The sequence below is a fragment of the Lissotriton helveticus genome, chromosome 7 (assembly GCF_964261635.1).
Source record: "Lissotriton helveticus chromosome 7, aLisHel1.1, whole genome shotgun sequence".
Classification (NCBI taxonomy): Eukaryota; Metazoa; Chordata; class Amphibia; order Caudata; family Salamandridae; genus Lissotriton; species Lissotriton helveticus.
This window is the reverse complement of record NC_136068.1, coordinates 1,202,966,104-1,202,987,716: the sequence shown is the minus strand read 5'-3', so window position 1 is coordinate 1,202,987,716 and position 21,613 is coordinate 1,202,966,104. Positions and strand designations below refer to the sequence as shown.

The following is a 21,613-nucleotide window of genomic DNA, read 5'->3' as shown; positions in this document are numbered from 1 at the left end:
ACCAATCAAATACCCGACTATGGATTAGTCAGAGGAGGACTGTTAAAGTTGAAATGCAAAATTAGCCACTAGGTCATCCAAAAACTCCATCAAAGCTTAAGAATCACCAGAACACTTAGAAGATGAAGGACTGATAACAGATAGGTCATACGATCTGCAATGGATTACCTGGCAAAGGAAAGCATTCTGGGTCTTTAACTGTTACGAATCGAATCCAGAGTTAGTTGCTAAAGGACAACGGCCAGGTCTACACCAGGATCCATGTCGGAAACAGTCAGGCTTTTGCATATTGAACGCTGTTTAGGTCTAGATGCTTACAAGTAATCAGGTCCTATGCTATCTGATGTATGGGAGACTGTTTTCGGAAACCACAATGTCACCACATACTGGAATATGTGGTACGCAAGTGGCCTCAAGAAGCTGCCACCTTCGCAGGAAGACAAGCCAAAGACGTAAAATCGCTCCTTGCTGAACAACGTCTTTAAAAGATTGAAGAAAAAAAGGATTCAGGAATCTAACAGTGGATTTCTTCAGGAGTGAAGAGTCCGGAACAGCAAGTGGAAGGAGCAAATAAACAAGCAATGGAACACTGTTGTGTTGCCACACAGGCTCCAAACTCTGTTCAAGGCAAGAGACATCCTGAATGGCTAACTCAAGACTAACTGATCGCTGAGACTAGCACTCCAAATTCAGAGATGTATAGACTGAGATATCCTGGCAAACTCCTCTGACAAAGGCCAGCTGATCCCCATCTTTCCCCAGACGTTTCTTGGGTATCCTAAAACATGCAACAGATTCCACTAAATGAAAACTTTAATTCCCACTAGGAAAAGCAGATGGCACAATACATCCTACTCTATCATGCAAGTGTCTTATGGGTAAGCTTTCATATTGTTATTAAGTCTTAGTGTTGTTCTAACTATGGCAAGCTTCAAACTAGTAGCAGAGGACTTCAATAGGTCCGAGTAAGAAGTTGGTAGCTGCCCCAGCCATATCCTGTGGATATGAACGCTTAAAATCTTGTTGATGGACATTTGCCACTTCAATGGCATGTCTTGCTTTTTTTGGTTGTATGTTTTGATGTGTAGTTTGATTACTACTTGGCTGTTGCTTTACGTTTTCAACCTTTCACAGAAACCTCTTACCACAATTTATTTTTAACAAGGGCACATGGTGAATTAATCACACACTCCCCCCCCCTAGTACCGGATTCATAAAATACATTCCCCAGGCATATAGTGAAGCCATTTGCAACATTTCCCGTCAATAAGGAGCCCAGTAGTCAGTAGCAACGTTGACATCCATCACAGATGAAACCTCTCCAGATTGCTTAACGTGCAGGACCTTAACTAACATAACAAAAAGAAAGTGTTTTAAGGTACCACTCCAAGAAGTACACTTTTTGACCAAAGACGTTGCTAGATTACAGTGACACCGGTACAGTTCCACCCATCAGGCAAACTAAAGTGGTTGGTAAACTGATAAGGAGGGGGTTACCCTTTATCCTGATAGAAAAAGTTGAGGATAAAATTGGTAGAATATTGGGCCTCTGTAATAAAATTGGCCACACAACTTTAACCCAGTTTTCAGTTAAGGCCTGAATGATAAAACAACAACATTTTACAAGGGAACTCTACTGAAAATAGTTCAACTCTGTAGAGGGTGGAAAATAATAGGTGGAGATCTCAATACCATTCTGAAGCCCTTGCTTGACAGGTTGACAATTGGAGAAACAAGTAAACGGGCCCCTCTTTCCCTTACATGTTGCAATTAGGATCTAATTCATAGATATTTGGAGAACGCAACAAAGTTGAGACAGATTGAATGTTCTTATCGAATGTTCACAGATCTTACACGAAGATTTAAATTTTTTGGTAGACAGCGTACCAATATCTCAGATACTAGATTCTCACATAAGAACGAGGGGACTATGCAATCATGCTCAGGTCCTTCTTTACTTGGATACAACATTACTTCTTAAAGCCACAAGGGTCCCCGATCAATGAACATTTATGTCAACAGGACAACTCAAAAGAAAAATTTCAGAATCCACCACTTCATTGATACTGAAGGTTGATAAAGACCAGTTTAACTTTGGATCATACAGGTCTGTGTCTACTCAATAACATTTTTATCTTAAAAAATGAATGTCTTTATCCCTGGCACGTCTGCAAGACACGTGGCCTTCACTCAAATCAGGGAGAAGAATCAGGCTTCATCAAAAACAGAAATACGATTAACACTAGACTGGCCTACAATTTAATCGATGCTGATTAGCAGCAAAGAGAAGAACAAATGGTCCTTCTCTAGTTGAAGTGGAAAAGGCCTTTCAACGGGGTAAATTGGAGGTTCATACAGAAAGTTCTTGCCAAAACTGGCGTAGGTATAATCTTGACCACGAGTACAATTCCTACCTTTAAAAACCCTTCAGCACAACTCAGGATTAATGGTGAGTTTTCTCTGGTAATACCACTAACTAGAGATACAAGACAAAGGTGTCATCTCTTTCTGTTGATATTGCTCTTGTCAATGGAACCCCTAGTCAAAAGATTCCAAATACTAGTACTAAAGAAATAACACCCAGAGAGTGAGAATTAAAAACTGCAGTTTTTGAGGATGACACCGTATGTTTCCTTACACAACCTGAAACGTCAATTCCAGCACTATTGCGGGAACTGGAAAAATTAGATAGCTCTACTATTCTAAATCAGGTTTGAAAGGGGATCTCAGACCCTGGAGTATAAGCAGATACATAATACACTCTGTAGAGGTGAAATGGGATGGGAGATCCATACAGTATCCAGGCAGCCACCTCACAAGAGTGGCGAAGGACAATGACCAATACAATACATCTCTTTTACTAGAAATCTTGTATAAAGAATTGTACAGGTGGCAGGCGTTCAAGATCACGTCGCTGGGCAAAGTATTTCCCAACTCATTTGTGTGTTGAAAGCGCTACAATTCAAACTCTCTAAAATGACTGCTCAAATTCAAATAAGACTACTTTTGTAAATCTAGAAAAATAAGGTTCCCAGAGAATTGACGTCAATGTTGTACAATAAAGCCAGCATTGCATACTCTTATTGATCGCATATTGCCGGTGCAAATGCAGTTATGCTCTGTGCTTGTCTTTTCTATAACTTCGCTACAATAAAAATATGTTTTTAAAAAAAAAAAAATGTTGTACAATAAAGCCAGCATAGGGTGGGACTTCCTAATGTTTAAAATTATGTAGATATGCAGCTCAGCTGTGCCCACCACTTGATTGGCACTGCTTTTAAGCCACAGTGCAATGGATTGTAGTCATGCAATCTTACTCCCCAGCCCAATTATCGTACTTGCTATGGTTGCCCCATAAGCATATGCGTCACCAAGTTAACTTCCTTACCTCGATTACGGTGTTGCTTCACTACCGACATATCTTTGCAATGAAAAAGAATACTACAACATTCCCTTCCACCCTCACACCGATCACCAATAACTCTGGTATTCGTAGCATGTGTTGGCTGTAGCTACATAAACTCAGCATACTCCTGCCACCTAGTGTTGAACTTGGACGTTGCAAGTCTTTACAGTCACAAGATATAGGTACTCCTTCTATAGTCTGTATTGCGCATGATCATCGGCTCCTTTGTTAAATGATTTTTCTCCACCATTGGGTTTGGACGTATTTTTCAGAGCTGTGGAATCGAAGTTCTGATGCAGTGTCACCGACCCTTCCATGACTGCTATACATCTCAACAGAAATATATACACCACCTGCCAATTGCTGAATTACAACTTTTCACCCACCCGACTCCGCTCCAACAATTCTCAGTAGACTCCTCTCGCTCGATTTATATGGAGTAATGGAAAAACAACTTTCAGCTTCTGCCCCCAAGTGCCACACTAAGTAATCCAGGCAAGATCACCATCCAGTCTTCACCCACGTCTGTCTCCGGACCACAACAAAACTGTGTGAAGCCTGCTTACCTTTTAATCAAAGAAGACTCTGCGACCAAGAAAGGGTGGAAGCACATGAAATCGGCACAACAGGCACACAAGTACAACGGCAAAAGCCTCACACACACACACATACCCAAGCGAAAGCTAAAGGCCAGAGAAAGACTCTGAGAAACCCATTGCCCTCAGTCCATGGAAGAGTCTAATAAGACAAAGGAACAGACACCTGTCCCTCCATCCAAGCCAGCCTCCAAGTCAACCGAAAAGACTAAGGCACCGACTCCTTTGACATCTAAGACCATTTTGAAGCCAGCGACGCCAAAGATTCCTTAGGAGCCCATGCAGGCCTTGAAAGACCTGGAATACTTTTAGAACCTATATCGCTCTTGGTCCCGAAAATACCCACTGAACTGAAACCATAGCCGGGTTTGAAAACTTGATCGGACTTCCAAGCATCATAAACGCTGAAAAAGCCGCCGCCATCGGACACGCCCCTAGCATCAAATACTCTGTTAAGGTGTCAAACAATACGAACAACAAAGACACCTGAAGACACAAAGGCCTATGCTGACCCCAAAGAACAGCCTGTGGAGCCAATTTTTATTATAACGTAAAGAATAACTGGATGCCAGGCAGAATATTTTAGTCATCAATCCAGAAACAGGCAGGGTAATACGAAAGGCTACCACTCCTACCTACACATACCTTGCCTAAGAGAAAGAAGACAGTTGAGGAGATTATGGGGCCTGAATCACACAAAGCCCCACACAAAAAAAAATGAATGGACAAGGGCACTAGCGCCATTCGCTTTCCATCACTCTCCACCTCCTCTACCACCTCCTCTTTCGCTTCCAGCAATGTCGTCCACACACTCCTTTACCAACCTCCCCACAATGTTCCCTCCATATTCACCCACAAGGGACATCCACTAACTCATCTTTAGGAGAGTACAGCATCATCTTTAGGAGAGTACAGCACTGTGGAAAACAGACCCGTACTACACACCTTATCTACCAGATCAACACGGTGATCCTGATACACTAGATGAACACTGGGAGCACTATACTAATGACCCACAAGGGAATACATATTCTGACTTATACCCCTTAAGACCTCCCCACCTGAAGACACAACCACATACAAAGAGGTACTAAGCAGGGCTGTGGAATATCAAAGGTGATATGCATACACTGGAAGATGAGGAATACTTTCTGGTCTAGACACTGTCAAAGCCACAGCGAACTCTCCAATTCTTACCCATGCTAACCTCACTGTTGACATATTTAAACAACCTGTCAAGTCACAGGTCCCAATGTCTAGGGTTGATAAATGCAAACCCTCACCAACTGACCCAGCATATGTTAAAGACCACATCACCCAGATTCTCTTGTAGTACATACCACAGAAAACAAGCTAACTTTCAAGGGACAGGGGACGCACCTCCAACAGACTAGAGTTAAAATTTGATGCTGCAGGAAAGTAAGTAGCAGTACAGGCGGCAAACCGCTTAGAATTACCAACTCAGCGGGACTCTTATCCAGGTACTATTGAGCTCAGTGGGACAAAATGTAGACATCATCTTCCAGAGGCCTACAAGCATAGAGGAACAGAACAAATTGAAAAATTGAAGAGGACAAAGCCATCTCTAATGCGACGATCCAATCTGCATTAGAATCCACAGACTAAGAAAGGCATGTTAGAAAAAAATTGTAAAAGACGAGAAAGCCTTGGGTGCCTTAAAACATACCAGCATAGAGGGTCAGTACAGAGAGACACCCAACGGAACAACTGCCACAGAAGCAAGTATCTTCTAAGGCCATCAAAGCAACTATCAGCCCCAAAACACCAGAGGGTCTTACCACAGAGGTCAATAAAGGCAATAACAGGGTTTTAGGTCATGGATCAACTACCAAGGGAACCACTTCTAATAAGCAGTGACACGGTCTCTCCCTCCCACCCCCTGCACACACTCCAACAAACACCCAACACCAATAGGGGTAAAGCTACAGGACCTTCATACCCAATGGGACCTGATAACCTAGGTCTGTGGGTCCTTTCAACAGTAAAACAGGGTATTGCCTCGAACTCACGTCCTCTCCACCCAATATCCCATACCGTCCGCAAACACTGTCAAGAGAACACTCAATACTCCTACAAGAGAACATTTAAGCTCTGTTTCAGAACGGGGCCATAGAGCCTGTCCTAGAGGAATGCCAGGGACACAGGGTGTAGGAAAGTAGGATCTGCTTCTTATGCTTACCCCCACTTTTTGCTTGATGTGATGCTGTTTTCGAATAGTCTGACTGGGAACCTGCTAATTAGGAACCCAGTCTATCTGCTTTCTTCTTAAATTGTTGTGGTATGTACCTAGGTACACCTCAGATTGGATACTGGGGTACCCTTGTCAGTCCCTAGTATATGGTACCCATGTATCCAGGGCATAGGTACCCCAGAGGTGTCCCATGGGCTGCAGCATGTATTATGCCATCCATGAGAGACCATTCAAAATGAAACTACAGGCCTACCATTACAGCCTGTGTAAAGTGGTGCATGCACCATTTACTAAAGATCTAGGTTTACTATATCGAAGGGTCACTGCACTAAACCTATAAGAAACCCCAAGGCAGGCCTTTAATCCTGAGGGCAGGGTGCTTGGTTCTAAGTGAGAGGGTGCCCCTGAATGAGAATGACAACCCTGCAGCCTACAGAGTCATTCTCCCAGGTTGTCTGTGAAGCAGCCATATACTGTGTAGAGGGGCACTGCGTAATCGCGTAATGACCATCTAGAAAGCGGCTGCAACGAATCCCATCATGTTTGGTACCAAACATGTTGGACTCATACTCTCACACCGTAACTGGTGTAGGAGGTATAATTCCAAGGACTGGAAGAGCCCTCCATTAGGTTCTCAGTAAAAACCTTCTAGTCCCAGACAGCACAAAATGGGTGCTGCCGACAGGAGACATTTCTGCCCTCGTGCTGCTGAGCCAGGCTTGAGCAGGGGAAGGCAGAACTATAGGCATCCTGTCACAGAGAGGTGTGACCACCTCCTAGACAGGATTTAGTGTATAAAGGCTGGGTGGGTGCGCTTGCCAGCGCCTGAATGTCCGCATTAGGGCCACATTTGGTGTCCCTGTGCATAGTCCAGTTCAAACTAGTCATGGGAGCTGTTGGCTCCCACTCTGGTGAGATACTGGACAAAGGACACAACAGTTACATCCCCCTGTCAAGACCCTCCCCTAGGAGGGTCCCCTGAAGCTTCCCAACCCTTTCCCTAGGGTACTTAAGGGATTACCTTGGTGTAGGTCTCTAGATTCGTCGTGGGTTAAGATTCAGAACTGAACCCACTGCACATATACCGTCTGGACTTCGTTTGTGGCCGACTTGGTCACCCTTCTGGTCTACTGCATTGTCTGTGCCTGTGCATCATACATGAACCCTCCGAGACCTGTGAAGCATCAGGTACAACCAAAGTAATCTCCCCTAGAGTGAAGGAGTCACTCCCCTGCTCTCTCAAACAGGAATTGTAGAGAGAAATAGCTGAAAATATACAGGATATCACAGCAGTTCAGCTCCCTCTAGAAATGCAATATGTTGTTAGGAGACCCAGGCGAAGATTCTATCTATCCCCTCACAATGCTTATGCTTAAACTACTTACACACTTGCTGTTGGCTACTAGACTGTCAATAGCGCAGGTTTGGAAGCAAGACTTACCGCACCATGTTTGGCAATCCATAATTTGGACCATCTACGCAGTGGAAAAAGTAACAGCTATTATACATCATAATAAGCACAAATTCATAAACAACACAATAGAGAGGCAATGGGCCACAATTAATCCAATGAGTCCAAAATCAAAGCTTCAGATATCTTGACACATTTGCGACAAAAATTCACTTCTTTTCAAATATAAGATAAATCCATGCAACTGATTTGTTTCACTTATACACCATGATCTTCCTCAGGGATTTTATTCTCAACAAGTTGTCCTAGAGCAGAGGTCTTCAAACTTTTTGATGCTGAGAACCCCTTGTCAAATTTTTTTAAGTGTAAGAACCCCCTCCTGACAAAAATTTAGAGAACCTGGTACTCCTCATCGACAACCATAAACGCCTCCAATTCCCACAGCAAATAATTTTTACGGTGGGGAAATAACATTAAACAATGTTTACCAAACCTAAGATCAGCGAGTGTGAGGCGTGGTCAAAGGTGTAGCTAAAAACAAAGGGTCTCATTTAGTAGGAATTGGCTTAGGGCAGCGCCGCAAGTAATCTTGCGGCGCTGCCCTACGCTAATGTGAAAGGGAGGGGTACAGTGCATTCCTGCCCTTTCCCCTTGATTGAAGACCTATGTCCTAGAGGCTTTTTCATATATCATCCTTATTTATCTACCAGCCAAAGTGTCTTCATTGGCGCAGCCTCTATTGGAGCAGTCATTTACCCACCCTCCATTAGCAGTTGTAAGACTTCCTGTAGTGTGACCCTCTAATGGTTTTTTTCCTTTGGAACACGCTGAGCTGACGAAAAACCAAGATAGGTCTCCATTCCCCTGATATTTTCTTTTTGATTAGAAAAAACCAGAGTAGAAGCCTACATTCCCTTGATGTTTTGGGACTGGTAAAATGGCTCCTTTCCATTACGTGTAAAACATCTGACAGTCTGATTCTGTGTTGGGAAATCTAAACCAGGCGACAAACTTGTCAGAGCGCCCTGGCATAGATTGAGTTTGGAGAAGGGGGCCGGATGCAAAGACATCACATCAGCAGGTGGCAGATCAAACGCAGTCAACTGCTGCCACTGGATCTCCTCACCTTGAGGCACAGATTGTGTAGGTTTTGGGTGAAGAACCATGTCATGGAGTACAGTTGCTAATGCCAAAAACTCCCAGGTACCACACTCTCCTGGCCCAAGTTATCGCCACTGGGAATATTTAGGCCCGGTGGTTCTTGAACATAACACTGAGCATTATCAATAGTGGTGTAAAGATTCAGCCAGGATTCAACCCATTGTTGGAAGATGCCCTGCATCACCTCAGGGTGCAACTGCCACTCGTGATTTGCCAGGCACCACCAGCTCAGCTCATCTGCCCTGGAGTTTAAAGGGGCTACTAGGTGGTTTACAATTATGGAAATGCCGGGACGCTACTGCCAATTTAAGAAGTGCAGTGTCTCCTGGCACTGAATCCAGGCCTCCACAGCACCTTGCTTGTAGCGGTACCACATGGAAGCACTATTGTCCGTGAGTACTTGCACTAGCCTTCCCTTGATGAACTTCAGTAAGGCTTTCAGCACCAAGCAAATGGACCGCAGCTCCAACAGACTGATGTGGAAGTCTGGCTTCTGCCAGAAACCAGGGGCTTCTGATCTCCACCTTTCCAACCCAGCACTTAAGCAGCCATCATCACAACCCCTCTAGGTAGGAAAGTGAGATGGTTTGGACACTAGTCAGGTTGCAGTCAGGCAGCTACCACTGCAGATTTCTCCGAAACCTGGACGTCATTCAACAGGGTTCCTTTGTGTTGTACTCACTGAGACTTCAGATCCGACTGCAGAGCCCACATATGCCACTTGACGAAATGAACAAGCAAGATGCAGGAAGCTAACAGACCAAGAAGTCTCACAAATTTCTCTCACTGAGATCCAGGACCGAGGCTTAAACTTCAGGGTCAGAGCCTGAATGTCTCTGACTCACTGCAGTTGAGGAAAAGCCCTGAACTGCACAATGTCCAAAACAACTACTATAAAGTAGCGCTTCTGTGAAAGAGTGACTTCGGCTTGTTGATCTAGAACACCAACATCATCAAGAGGCTTGATTTTGTGTGGTATACAACTGGCTGTAGCAAGACTGCTTCCCACAGCCAGTCATCGAGGTAGAGGAAAAGTGATATCCCCAACCTCAGAAGATGGGAGGCTACCATCACTTTCATCAACACCCAAGGGGCACTGGCAAGGCCGAAAGGTAGCATGCCAAACTGAAAATGTTTCTATTTGGCCTGGAACTGCAGATAGCACCTATGGGAGTGCAGTAAGGGAACAGCAAAGTACACAATGTGTAGGTCCAGGGCAACTATCCAGTTGCCTGGATCCAGGGCAGATAGAACTTGAGCCAGGCTAAGCATTTTTAATTTGTCCCTTCATAGAAAGGCATTCAGTAACCAAAGATCTAAAACAGGACAAGGGCCTCTGCCCTTCTTCGGAAGGAAATAGCTGGAATAACAATCCAAAACAGACATCAGCACTTTCTTGATGGTATTAAGACCAAGTTCCACTCCCCTGAACAGCAGGTTTATGCGGAAAGAAAACGCGTTACTAACCTATAACTTCAGTTATCCAGTATTGGCATCTTTCATAGATTCACATGCCTGAATCATTCCCCGTCGCCGAGGCGGGAGTCCCACGGTAAATTACAAAAGTGGTGCCAAAGGTAAATAATAGTAGTAGTAGGCCCAAAGAAAAAGGCCTGAGGTCTAAATCTTAGTAGACTATCTACTTCATTATGGTAAAAGAACCAAAAGTCAGCTCCAACCAATAAGCTATCAGCACCCTCTAGAACACTCTCAGCAGAGCCAGTTCTCAGATTTTCCTTAGCACAAATCGGAAGTAAGTATCACAAATAATAGAGAACTGAATCTCCGGGGAGGAGGGTGGGTGCATGTGAATCTACGAAAGATACCAATACTGGATAACTGTAGTTACAGGTAAGTAACTTGTTTTCTTATCCAGTATTGGGGTATCTTTCATAGATTCACATGCCTGAATCAGAGTAGCAAGCAGTATACCAAGTATACAGTCAGTTGCGGATGGTGGGAGACAAGTGTTCGTAAACTCCCAAACTGCATCCATAACTGTTAAGAAGTTTAAAATAAACCAATCTTATAGGGAAGGTCGGTTGGGGCTGGGAGATGGGTGACTTTGGCGGAGGGTATGGGAGGGGGGGTAAAGTGGTTAAAAGTAACATGAGGGAATTGTATTTTGAGAATAATAAAGGCAACATTTTTTCTCTGGTAATGGGTAAGATAAAGGGGGAGAAACAAGACTATTAGAATGGATCGAATGAGATGTTTGGCCTGGAATGTTGCTGGACTGAACAGTAGACATAAACAAAGGTTGGTCTTCGAAGCACTGAGAATGTATAATCCACATTTTGCTTTACTCTCGGAAACTCATATCTCTTACAAAGATAGGAGCTTGCTAGGTCAGTTAGGTTATGATGTAGTGGTTAGTTCAGAGTTAAGTACTTCAATTTGAGGGGTTGTAATTTTGAAACATAAGCAATTTAAGGGGGTGATTAGTAGGAAATCTTCAGATAAAAATGGCAGATGTGCCATAGCACAGATAAAGATTGAAAACATCAAATATATATTCTGTGTCCTATATGGATCTAATAGGGATAACCCTACTGTCATTGATAGGGTTAATATGGAGCTGTTGGGAGTTAGAACGTGTAATAATGGGCGATTTTAATTGTATGACGAGTTATGACATTGATACTACTAGAAGAGGCGCATTTCAGAGGATGCGCAAAACACGAGCTGCAGTTCGAGAATTAGGAAGAATACACGAAATAAGAAACGCTTGGCGGGTGTTATATCCGGATGTCGCTGGATATACTTTTTACGCGCATAGATATGGCCTGGGTTTTGGATAGAATTTTGGAGTCAAGCTTTATGGAAATTTGCCTAAGGGTAACATCTGACCATAACCCAATCCTTCTGTCTTTCAAAATCAAGACACATAAGCAGAGACCCCAAGACACACAAGCAGAGACCCCGACTGTTTTCATTCCCTAGAAGCTTACTCACAGACCTGAATTTCATGGTAAAACTCAAGACACATTTGAAGGAATTCTTGGAAATTAATTTAGGCTCAGCTTCACACATCATGGTTTGGGACGCTTGCAAAGCAAGCATCAGTGGGTTCACACAACAATTTATATTGAGACAGAATATGGAAAAGAAAAAAAGAGACAGATAATACTATTGCCAATATACTTCGAGTAGAAAAACAGCTGGCTGAAGCACTCCTGCAGCGTTCGTCGAAAGGCAGAAGCTTTGGGGTATACTTTAGTTGATTTTAAATCTGCTTTAAAAAAACTCACTTAGGGAAAAAAGGATTACTAAATTGAACAAATATCTAACTCAGTATCAGGGAGGCGGGAAAATACTAGCATATAAAGTAGCAGACGAAAAGGCAAAAACTTTAATCAAGGTCATTAAAGGACCTAATAATATGATTTACAAAAATGCTGAGCAGATACTTGAACAATCTGCTAAATATTATAGGGATTTGTATACTCCAGAGAATCGACCATTATCTGATGATATTTATACATATTTGCAGACCACCTCTCTGAATCATACTGAGACTGAACAATCTGACAAACTAATCAGTGATATTTCACTGGTGGAAATTAAAGTAGCTGTGTCGACGCTAGCTTTGGGGAAGGCGGCCGGAGAGGATTCAATCCCTCTGGAGCTGTATAAAGAATGCATTGAAGAGTTAGGCCCTTTACTTAGCAAGGTAATTGCGTATATTGGAGTTGGGGGGAAAGCCCCTAGCTCATGGAACATTACGCAGATTGTATTCTTTTAAAAAAAATTAATAAACCAGCGGATGAATGTGGGTCATATAGACCACATCTCTTAATACCGATGCAAAAATATTTGCTAAAATACTTCTAACTCGACTGGCATTGATAATGCCCGATTTGGTGTCTCCTCAAAAGCACAGGTTTATCTTAGGGAGGGACACTACGACCCAAGTAAATACTGCCGTAGTAGCATTTGATGTGGGCAGGAGTAAATCAACCCCACTCGATATTCTATTGTTAGATGCCGAAAAAACAATTGACCAAGTGGGGTGGGACTATCTCTGGGCTACATTACAAATATTTGGGATCAATGGACAGTTTTTACAGTGGGTACAAGCTATTTATGACCATCTCAGGGCGAAAATTAGTTATGCAGGGTCACAATCTACAACGTTACCTATATTACGGGGCACTCGCCAAGGGTGCTCTCTGTCACCTTTATTATTTGCTTTGTCTATGGAACCATTTCTAGTTTCTTTACAGAACCAATCCTGCATAACCCATTTTGTCTCAGGCTTGAACTCACATAAAAAAACGGTATATGCAGATGATATTGCTGTTTATTCAGTGGATGCAGGAGAAGTTATGAAAGGGATAATATTAGAGGCAAGAAGATTTGGGGCAGTTTCAGGCGATAGAATGAACACGAATAAAACCCAAGTAGTGGTGAATTATAAACCATCAACTCTGATACAAGGAGTCTGTAACACAGCTACTTACTAGGGGGTAAAAATTTCTGCTAATCTAGAAGAAATAGTCGCATTAAATTATGAAACATTGAGACAGTTATCTCATTAAAAAAATGGCATAAGGTTCGTTTGAGCATAACTGGACGTATAAACTTAATAAAAATGAAGATTCTTCCTAAATTTCTTTATTTGTTTCGGTCCATTCCTATACGTATTAATAATTAATTTTTAAACGCCTAGATGGCATATTTAGCAGCTTCATTTGGGGATAAAAGAAAAGCGTGTCGCGCAATTGAATTATTGAAACTTCCATTTAATCAAGGAGGTCTTGATTTCCCAGATTTTAAATGATATTTTTGGTCAGCATTCCTTGGACGTTTCCGTAGTTTAGTAAGTCTAGGCAATAATCTCTTTTATTATGTATTTATGTTAGGAGAAGAAACTAAGATGTTTCTATATAGAAAGAATGACCCCAATTATCACAAACAAGTAAAATTTAAGACTGCAAGTGATATTGTATTTATTTGGCGGGCTATTCTTAATAAATATAAAATCTTGATTTATCACCCCAAATTTCCTTTATGGGATAACCCAGCTCTTCTGGGAATAGTTCACAAGGGGGGTGGGAAACAATGGGTTTATCTAGGTATTGAAAATTTAGGCGACATACAATTCAACGTTTTTTTAACATTTGATAGACTGAAGCTCATATATGATCTAGCAGAGAATATGCGATTGAAGTATTACCAGATTCGTGATTATTTCGTACGAAGTATGAAGCTTACGGTGGTACTGGACTCTAATATATGGGATTGTATATATCGAATGAAGAATAAATCCCTGATCAGCAATGGATACAAAAGTTTTAACTCTCATAAGGAAAGTGATTGTGGAAGATTAGCTGCACGATGGAGTCAGAAAATGGGGTATAATATATTAACCAATAATGTGCCATCTCCACTTAGCGGTATCTGCAAAGTGGTGCACTCGTACAATTTGAGATTACAACAGTATAGAACTATCTGCTTTCTATATTATACTCCTGAACGAATATCTAAGTGGGCATTAAATAAGATTACTAGTGATCGGACTAAGTGTCCGAAATGTGATCTGGTGGCAGCTGATCTACAACACATGTTTTTTCTCTGCCCAATATTGCGAGAATTTTGGCAGGGGTTGGTTAAAGCTCTATCCCAAAAACTGGATAGACCCATCTCGTTTACATTAGTGGATGTACTAATGGGTGGACAGAACAGAGACTTTAACCAGAAGGATTTAATAACTATCTTATTGGCTTGTGCTAGATTAACTATATCTTGGATCTCACGAAGCCCATCAGTGGTGATGGATTGGTGGGGTTTGGTTAAAGATATACATAATATGGAGTTTTTACTTGCTAAAGCTAGGGGGGGCTCAATCACTTTGTAAAATGGAAAAAGTCTGGGGAACATTTATGTAAAGCTCGGCCTCATTTTGTATTCTGTAATATTTTGTATTATTTTTCTGTCTTATCTTCTCCCTTGTTCTTGGATACTAAAAGATTGTATTATTACAGCATATTACATAGTAATTATTTCTAATTTTTGTTTATTACAATGAACTCCTTTTAATAAAAATAAATAAAAAACAACAAAAAAACAATCTAAGATTTTAAAATCATGTCAGATAAATTATGAAATGAAACATGTATATATATCACTATATGGATATCTATTTATAACTATGTAAATAAATAAAAAAGAAACATTTCTGTAAACGCATAAATTGTCTAACATGAGACATGACAGCCATAAAATAGCATTTAAAAGACAAAAGCGTACCTGAATCTGACCTCAAAGAAAAAGATGGCGTAGGACAGCCTGTTCAACCGCCGCATCATTCTGATGTGCAGATTGAAGACAGTAATGCTTCGTGAACGTGTGGACATTCTTCCATGTCGCAGCACGAAAGATATTCTCTAGAGTCACTCCAGCAAACAAAGCTGTAGAAGCTGCCACAGTTCTTGTAGAGTGGGCCTTGGCTTTCCTCAGCAACGGTTTGTTGGCCTTGTCATGGCAGAAATGGATTGTAGATGCCGGCCATCGGACAACTGTGGCCTTTGTGAGTGCATTTCCAAGCGTTGCTTGGCCAAAAGCCACGAACAGTTGGTCGGATCTTCTGATGTCTTTAGTTTTTTGTAGGTAGAATTTTAAACAGCGTTTAATATCTAGAGAATATAAAGCTCTTTCCGCTGGAGTAGATGGATTCGGAAAGAAAGTTATCAATCTTACCGGCTCATTTAAGCGAAAGTGTGACGGTACTTTGGGGATGAATGTAATATACATATATATATCACTATTATGGATATCTATTTATAACTATGTAAATAAATAAAAAAAGAAACATTTCTGTAAACGCATAAATTGTTTGTAACATGAGACATGACAGCCATAAAATAGCATTTAAAAGACAAAAGGGTACCTGAATCTGACCTCAAAGAAAAAGATGGCGTAGGACAGCCTGTTCAACCGCTGCATCATTCTGATGTGCAGATTGAAGACAGTAATGCTTCGTGAACGTGTGGACATTCTTCCATGTCGCAGCACGAAAGATATTCTTTAGAGTCACTGCAGCAAACAAAGCTGTAGAAGCTGCCACAGTTCTTGTAGAGTGGGCCTTGGCTTTCCTCAGCAACGGCTTGTTGGCCTTGTCATGGCAGAAATGGATTGTAGATGCCGGCCATCAGGCAACTGTGGCCTTCGTGAGTGGATTTCCAAGCGTTGCTTGGCCAAAAGCCACGAACAGTTGGTCGGATCTTCTGATGTCTTTAGTTTTTTGTAGGTAGATTTTTAAACAGCGTTTAATATCTTGAGAATATAAAGCTCTTTCCACTGGAGTAGATGGATTCAGAAAGAAAGTTCTCAATCTTACCGGCTCATTTAAGTGAAAGTGTGACGGTACTTTGGGGATGAATGTAGGATTAGTCCGGAGGGTTACGTAATCCTGAGTGAAATGTAGAAATGGTTCCTTTATAGTGAAGGCTTGAATTTCACTCACCCGTCTCGCGGACGTTAGAGCCAACAGCAAGGAGACTTTCCACGTGAGGAATTGGGGTTTGGTCTTGTGGATCGGCTCAAATGGGTGTTTCATTAGTTGCGTTGGACAGTGATGAGTTCCCACTCCGGCGGTGGAGGCCATACCGGAGGGAAAGCTCAGAAGAGCCCTTTCATGAATTGTTTGACCAATGAAGATGAACAGAGAGAAGGAGGCTTAGCACCTTTTCTGAATCTGGAGTGCGCAGCTAGATGGACCTTGACCAATGAAAAGTTAAGTCGAGGCCTAGCTAGAGAGAGCAAATAAGGGAGGATCTGTTCAGCAGGAGCTTGAACCGAGTGAATATTATTAGCCTCACAAAAACAACAAAAGCGTTTACTTTTTAGACGATAAGTCTTGATAGTGCTCTGGGCTCGAGATTGTGTCAAGATCTCACGACAGTCTTGATGGAATATTAAGATCCTTGAATTCTAAGAAGTCAGGAGCCATGCGTGTAATTGTAGAGACTGAGGGTCCGGGTGAACTACCTGACCTTTGTCCCTCGACATCATGGGCGTTGGAAGACGGCGAACCGGTTCTTCTTGAGATAGTAACAGAAGTTCATGGAACCAGTACTGTCGTGGCCACGGGGGTGCAATCAGGATGAGACGGCAACCCTCCAGCTTCATTTTGAGTATCACTCTCGGGATTAGTGGTATTAGGAGAAAAGCGTAAGCACAAATCCCTGACCATTGCATGGACAGGGCATTCCCCCTTGAGGGCACCTGCTCGCGTAATATCGGCATTTCTTGTTCTCTATCGTTGCAAATAAATCCAGTGCTGGTTTGCCCCATGTTCAGAATACTCTGTTCACTTGGTCCTGCTCTAGTTCCCACTCGTAGCAGTTCGATTGGGACCTGCTGAGCGTGTCCGCCAGGGTATTGTGGAGGCCCCTGACGTGTTCAGCTCTCAGGGTTATGTGGTGGAGTGTGACCAATTCCCACAATTCTTGAGCCTCTCATGACAAAGTTGCTGATCTTGTTCCTCCTTGCTTGTTTACGTAAAACATGCTGGTGGTATTGGTGGTGCGAACCAGCACTGATGAACCTGCAATTCTTGGAAGGAAAGCTTGTAGGGACAGAAAAATGCTTGTAACTCCAGACTGTTGATATACTGTTTCTTGTACACTTGAGACCATTTTCCTTGTATCTGTAAATCTTGGAGAAGACCTCCCCATCCCTCCACGGAGGCATGACAAAATCTGGAATATCCTGAATGAATGTGAGACCTTCTGCCAAGTTTGTCATCTGCGACCACCAATGGAGAATTTTTCTCATGCGTGGTGTGACTCTGAGGGTATCGTCTAAGGATCCACGGCTTGTTGCCGCTGAAGGTGCAGCTCCTCTGGTAGAGATCTCATGCGGAGTCTTTAAGGGGATGAGATTTATTGCCGAAGAGCACATCCCCAGGAGCGAAGCAAATATACAGACAGAAACTGACTTTTCTTGAAATTAGAGTTGCCAGCTTTTGAAGACGTACTTGCCGTTCGTGAGATAAGAATGCCTTGCACTGGACCGTGTCCACTAGCGCTCCAAGAAATGGAAGGACTTGCATCGGGCGCAACTGAGATTTGCTCTTGTTGACAGTCAGCCCCAGACAACTGAAGAGACGTAGTAGTGGCAACCGTGACTGCGTGTTCCAAAGGACCATTGATCAGCCAATCACCTAAATACGGGTATACTTGGATTCCCCGAGATTTTAAAGCTGCTGCCACAGGTGCCAAGCACTTCGTGAAGATCCTCAGAGCCGATTTTAGTCCAAACGGGAGCACTTTGAACCGATAATGGGCGCCAGCCACAGTGAAGCAAAGATATTTGCGATGTTTAGGATGGATTGGAATGTGGAAATAAGCGTCTTCGATACCCAGAAGCTAGCAAGTCTCCCTCGCTTAGGCAACCTAGAATCTCTGAAAGTGTGACCATCCGGAAACGTTGCTTTTTGAGGAATTTCTTTAGCTTGCAAAGGTCTAGAATCGGTCGCCATTCCCCAGACTTTTTTGATCAGGAAAAAACGAGAATAGAAACCTGTTCGTTTCTGATGTGATGGAACTTTCTCTATTGCATTCTTGAGGAGCATTGTTAAGGCTTCTTTGAATAATAAGTGAAGACGAGGGGGGGAGGGCGGAGTGGTAGGCAGCTTCTTGAGAAATTCAGGGGTATGTCCGTTGTTTACAAGGTCTAGAACCCATTGATCTGAAGTATTTCTTGCCACTTGTCCACAAATGCTGAAATTTTTGCACCCACGGGAATGGGAGTGGATGTGATTAGCGCCCTGCTGAGATCACGGTTTCCGGTTGGATTGCCAGTATGATGATTGGCTGTAAGTCTGTCTATACTGGGGTTGGTACTGCCTGTTTTTCTGGTTTTGGTATCCTCCTCTTGAGGAAAAACCACGTCCTCTTGCGCCTCTGAAAGAACCTCGTTTGTATTGCAATAAGCCTAACTATCTAGAGGTATTCGTGTCAGTTTTTATTGCTAGGAGGGCGTCATCAATGTGTTTACCAAACAACAATTCGCCGTCATAGGCCATGTCTAAAATCTTTGTCTGGACTTCAGGCCTGAAAGGAGTGGCTTTAAGTCAACCCTGACGTCTGAGTACTGCTGCACCTGCAAGCCGGTGAAAATTAGTATTAACAATGTCCAGTGCGCAATCTATGGTTTCAGATGCAGCACGTTCTCCCTCCAACAGGATTCTTCTTGTTTCCTGTCTCCGGTCTTCAGGAATAAGTTCAATAAGGCCGGCCATATCTGACCACATTTGGCAGTCATAGCATCAGATTATTGCTAGGGATTTAGCCGCTCTAATGGAGGCTGCTGCCATGGTCGAGAATTTTTTGCCTATAGGGTCAAGACGACGGCCTACCTAGTCAGGTGGTGTAGTAATGGGTGTTGCTGGGTTTTTAGATCTGTTGGGCAGCTTGAGAAATGACCGAATCTGGTCGGGGATAACCTATGAGACAAGATGGACTGTTAGCAGGAGCACAGTATTTCTTTTCTATATGGGGAAGCACTTCTGGAATAGATGCAGGTGTCTTCATTATTTTTACCCCTTAGTTCCAGATATAGTAAATTATAGAAACAGCTCTCGTGACTTTCCTGGATTCTTCCTTAAAGTCTTGTAGGAAGCATTCTGTCTGCTCAACCGTGACAGGCAATTGGAATCTGGCTGCCGCTCGCTGCATTAAATTGTGAAATCCCTTGATATCCTCTGGGGGTGAATCAGATGGTAGAGGAAGCGGTGGAGAAGGCATTAGTATAATGTATGCGTCCCAAGGATCAGTACTATGGGTATCTGGAAGTTCGCCCTCTTCAACTTCCTCTTCAGAGGACGTAGTGTCTTGTCCCTGAGGCGCTGAAGCAGGAACCTCAGGTTGAGGTAAGGGATCAGGAACCTCTTCAGGTAGTGGTGGATTTTCTGGAACAACCTGTTGTGGGGGGAAACCTCTGTCGGTAGTCCGCCAGCATGGTTTGCAGATCCTGTAGGAGGTAGGTGGCTCATCTCACTCTGGCGAGACTCTCAATGATAAGCTCTATGGTGTGGAACCATAATGTCCTCCTGATAATATTGTTCCTTGTAACCTTCCTCTTCATCATCATCTTGACACTTGATGTGGAGCTCAAAAGGATGGTGAGCTATCCCAAACGGTCCCTCATCCTTTTCGTCCTCATAATCATCATCATCATCCTGCACATATGTTTCTAGGAGATGTGAAGGAGTAAGCGGGGAAATCTTGCTATACTCCAGTCTCTGAAAGGTTTTGAGCTGATAACACCTAGATGAAACAGGCGTTGACTGAGTAGGAGCGACTGTAAAAACTGGTGCCAGAGACTGAACAGGTAAGCTCACCATCGACTGAGTAGTCGTCGACGGGCTACTAGTCGACGGGCTCTTCGTTGACGGAGCTGCAGGGGTCATCGTCGACGGGATGGTCGACGATGACATCGTCGACGGGGCAGTAGCCAACTTAAGCTTAGTTAACGATTAATCCTTCGTCGACGGTGGAGGCTTCGTCGACGGTACCATCATGGATGTCGACTGTGACTTCGTCGATGAAGTCTTCGTGGACGATTCCTCAACGACTGTCTTCTTGGAAAGGATAGTAATTCTCGTATACAGTATAGGAGAAGTTATAGACATCATCGAGACTGTAGCTGTCGACGAAGAAGCAGAAAAAGTAACAGAATTCGTCGACGAAGGAGCCAAATTAACAGATTTTGAAAGGCACAGTTTTTGTAGTCCCCTTCTTAGACTCCTTGAGAGCAGAGGATGGAGGAGACAGCGTTGACCCAGAGGAAATAAATGGAGACCTCTGTGAAAGGTCAGAAATAGAGTGAGAAGATTTATGGTGTTTTCTTCCCTCACTCGAAGAGCTGTCATGGGCTCTAGCTCTCTTGCTAGAAGTTGAGGCTCTGTCATCCTCTTCAGCCGAAGAGGATTTGAGCCACAACAGCACTCTTGCCTCCCTATCCCTAAGAGTCTTAATAGGGAAGGTACGGCAGATTCTGAAATCCTTTGCCTCATGTTTAGGACAGAGGCAGTAGATTCAGTCCTTATGCTGATCACCAACATGGACGCTCTTCTTCTCACGGGTTCCTCAGGGTTGAATAAAGCTTTTTTGTCAGACTTCATGGAGTTGAAGTCTCCCTTCCACACGACGTGCGTTGAAAATTTGAGGAGAACTGGCTCTGGTGACAGTGTTCTAGAGGGTGCTGATAGCGGATTGGTTGGAGCTGACGTTTGGTTCTTTTACCTTAATGAGGTAGATAGGGTACTAAGATTTAGGCCGACCTTTTTCTTTGGGCCTACTACTAATATTTACCTTTGGAAATACTTTTGTAATTTACAGTGGGACTCCCGCCTTGGCGACGGGGAATGATTCAGGCATGTGAATCGATGAAAGATACCCTAATACTGGATAACTAATATTATTCACCAGTGTTAGACCAGGCATCTTTTTGCGTGATTTCCCCTTTCTGCTTCTGACCATCTGTTTTAGTCTCTGTGTTGCATTTAGTTTCTGCTGGTTTTAGGAACTTTTCCAATGCTGACCAGTGCTAAAGTGCAAGTGCTGTCTATAAAATTTGTATTGGTGATTGGTTTATCCACAATTGGCATAAATGATTTACTAGTAGGTCCCTAGTAAAGTGCACCAGATGTGCCCAGGGCGTGTAAATCAAATGCTACTAGTTGGTCAGTAGCACTGATCGTGCCACCCTCAAGAGTAGCCCTGCAAACATGTCTCAGACCTGGTTTGTCATTATCTCCCCCGTAGGGTAACATGGGGATTGCCTTGAAATATATTTTAAGTGTAATTCCCCACTGG

At 43.1% G+C, this 21,613-nt stretch overlaps 1 protein-coding gene across 3 annotated transcripts in view; it reads right to left on the bottom strand.

The window, feature by feature from the left end:
• Window positions 1–21,613, bottom strand: part of COPRS (coordinator of PRMT5 and differentiation stimulator) — a 302,791-nt gene that overhangs the window by 52,255 nt on the left and 228,923 nt on the right. Inside the window, exon 4 of one of the 3 annotated variants that reach the window (XM_078654394.1) lies at window positions 7,656–7,689. The exons of the other annotated variants lie outside the window; for them this stretch is intronic. Within the exon in view, the coding sequence (XP_078510520.1) occupies window positions 7,656–7,689 (34 nt within the window). The remainder of the gene's footprint in view (window positions 1–7,655; window positions 7,690–21,613) is intronic. 3 annotated transcript variants of the gene reach the window in all.